Source organism: Camellia sinensis, chromosome 1, assembly GCF_055761805.1.
Source record: "Camellia sinensis isolate YWXY chromosome 1, ASM5576180v1, whole genome shotgun sequence".
Lineage (NCBI taxonomy): Eukaryota > Viridiplantae > Streptophyta > Magnoliopsida > Ericales > Theaceae > Camellia > Camellia sinensis.
In genome coordinates this window covers 61,463,817-61,466,118 of record NC_138961.1, presented here as the reverse complement: position 1 = coordinate 61,466,118, position 2,302 = coordinate 61,463,817, and the positions used below count along the sequence as shown (strand labels likewise).

At 34.8% G+C, this 2,302-nt stretch overlaps 1 protein-coding gene across 1 annotated transcript; it reads right to left on the bottom strand.

Moving 5' to 3' along the window:
• Positions 1-819: 819 nt before the first annotated feature.
• Positions 820-2,082, bottom strand: LOC114297687 (receptor-like protein EIX2). Its single transcript, XM_028242156.2, has one exon. The coding sequence runs from the start codon at positions 2,080-2,082 to the stop codon at positions 820-822; it is 1,263 nt and encodes a 420-aa protein (XP_028097957.2).
• Between the last annotated feature and the right edge of the window lie 220 nt (positions 2,083-2,302).

The following is a 2,302-nucleotide window of genomic DNA, read 5'->3' as shown; positions in this document are numbered from 1 at the left end:
ATTTTTTTGAACCAACAAAGAAGGCAAGTCAAAAAAAAAAAAAAAAAAAGGTGCAGAGGTGGTCATATGGGAGGACATCTAGCCGGTCGTCTGGTGGGTCAACACTCAACGGCTATGCACATTAAATTGGTGAAAGGTGCAACACATTCCAATTTGGTGAAACATTTGTTATATTCTCAATTTGATACTTTGATACAGGTTTGATGAAACCATTGGAGTACAAAAAAGGAACTTTTTCACCAAATTTAAATTTAGTGATCGATTTAGTTCAGCGTTGGAGATGGCCTAACGGCAGTGGTACACACCCAAAACTATAGAATTTCCTAAGAAAGAAACCCTATGGAGTGTTCGATTTTTTTTTGAATGAGTTTTAAATAAAATGGTAATTCCATTTAAATATTCATCAATGAGGAGCATGATCATTCCATTGAGAGATCAAGAAAAAATCATTTTATTCTCATCCAAATCATTCCAGTGAACTAAATTAAATACTCTCTTTGCTCTTGCCTTTATTTATTTATTTATATAGTATCATATATTTGTTTGTTTGATTTTATGAATGAAATTGCTTTCTTTGCTGATTAAAAAAAAAAAAAAAACATTCATCACATTTTGAGCTTGATAAGAAACTTAAATTCCTCTAACACTTTTACATCAAATGGCGATGGTTTCATCATTCATTTTCTTTTCACACTATATCTTAGCGCCCTAAACAATGCTAACCTTCTCAAAATGAAACAACAAAGTACATCAATTATTAGACATAATTATTTGACAGAATAAATGAGCAATTCCTTCAATTACAAATATAGTGACATTTTAAAATAAAATTACAGAAGTTGTACCAAATATCATCAAGAAACCGAAAATAAGCAATTCTCCAGCGCATCTTGAATAGTAAAGGACCCACCACAACCCAAAAACCAACAACAAATCCAAGTGCCGATATCGCATAGAACCACATTTCTGGAAATCCCTCTCCTTCTTCATTGCCTCCATGTTTAACTTTAGGTATTGCCTTGCCTTGTTTGTGTCACAGCTTGGGAGTGGAGGTCCACAAAGTTTGTTGCTGACGAAGCTGGAATTCTCTAAGCTTTGAAGTTGAGTACTTAATGGAATTTGTTCTATCAAATTATTATAAGACAAATTCAAGTGACTCAAGAATGTCAAACTTGACATGCTCAAAGGAATTTCACCACAAAGTTGGTTTAGAGAGAAATCTAGGGATTCAAGTTGCTCCATGTCACCAATATTCTTTGGGATCTCTCCGGTAAAATGATTTCCAGACAGATTCAATGAATGCAATCCAACTAGTCTAGTTAGTTCCTTGGGGATCTGTCCAGACAAATTGTTTTCTGAAAGATCCATGCTTGTAACAAATTTAAGGATGGTACTATATTCAACCTCTCTTCCTTTGGTCACAAGAAATGCATTTTCTTGAGCTCCTGATGTAGGACTCATTGCAAAATAAGAAAAGAGATTGCTTGAATTTTGTTTTTCAACCATGGCTGTGAAATTGTTGAAACATTTTGGCACAACTGTTGAGAGATTATTATGTGCAAGGTCCAAGATTTGAAGAGAACTTAGACGACATAGTTCATATGGAATGCCGCCTTGAAACTTATTTGAACGAAGGTTAAGAACTACCAATTTCGAAAATGAATTCCCCATCCAAGTAGGAATGCTTCCAATAAATTCATTTCCACCAAGATCAATGAGCACCAAGTTTACACAATGTTGTAGAGATTGCGGTAGTTTTCCTGAGAGGTTGTTATGTTGCAAGTGCAATGATTTGAGAGAAGCTAAATGTCCAATAGATGGTGGAATAGTACCCATCAATTGGTTATTTTCTAATTGTAAGACTTGCAAATATTGCCAATGCTGCCAACAATTAGGAATTCTTCCAGACAAATAATTGTTTGCTAGATTAAGAACAATCAGCCAATTTTGTTTCCTCATCCTACCACATAAGGCATGGTAAACAGATCCTAAAAAAGAATTATTTGAAAGATCTAACCTTTCCACAGTAGAGGAGATGGCTGGTAACATACCCTTGAAGTTATTGAAACTCAAGTCAATCATAGAAGCACTAATGAGAACCTCAAATTCTCTTGGAATCTCTCCACGAATTTGGTTACGAGAGAGATTTAATTGCCAAAGGTGGGAAATTTTGGGCCAAAACCATTGCGGAATGGAATCAAAAATTCCTGTGTTGGCTATGTCCAATAATGTTAATTGTCCTTGGTATTTGATAAGAATTATTATACAGAAGCAGCCACGGCTTCAACTTCAGCAACAGTTT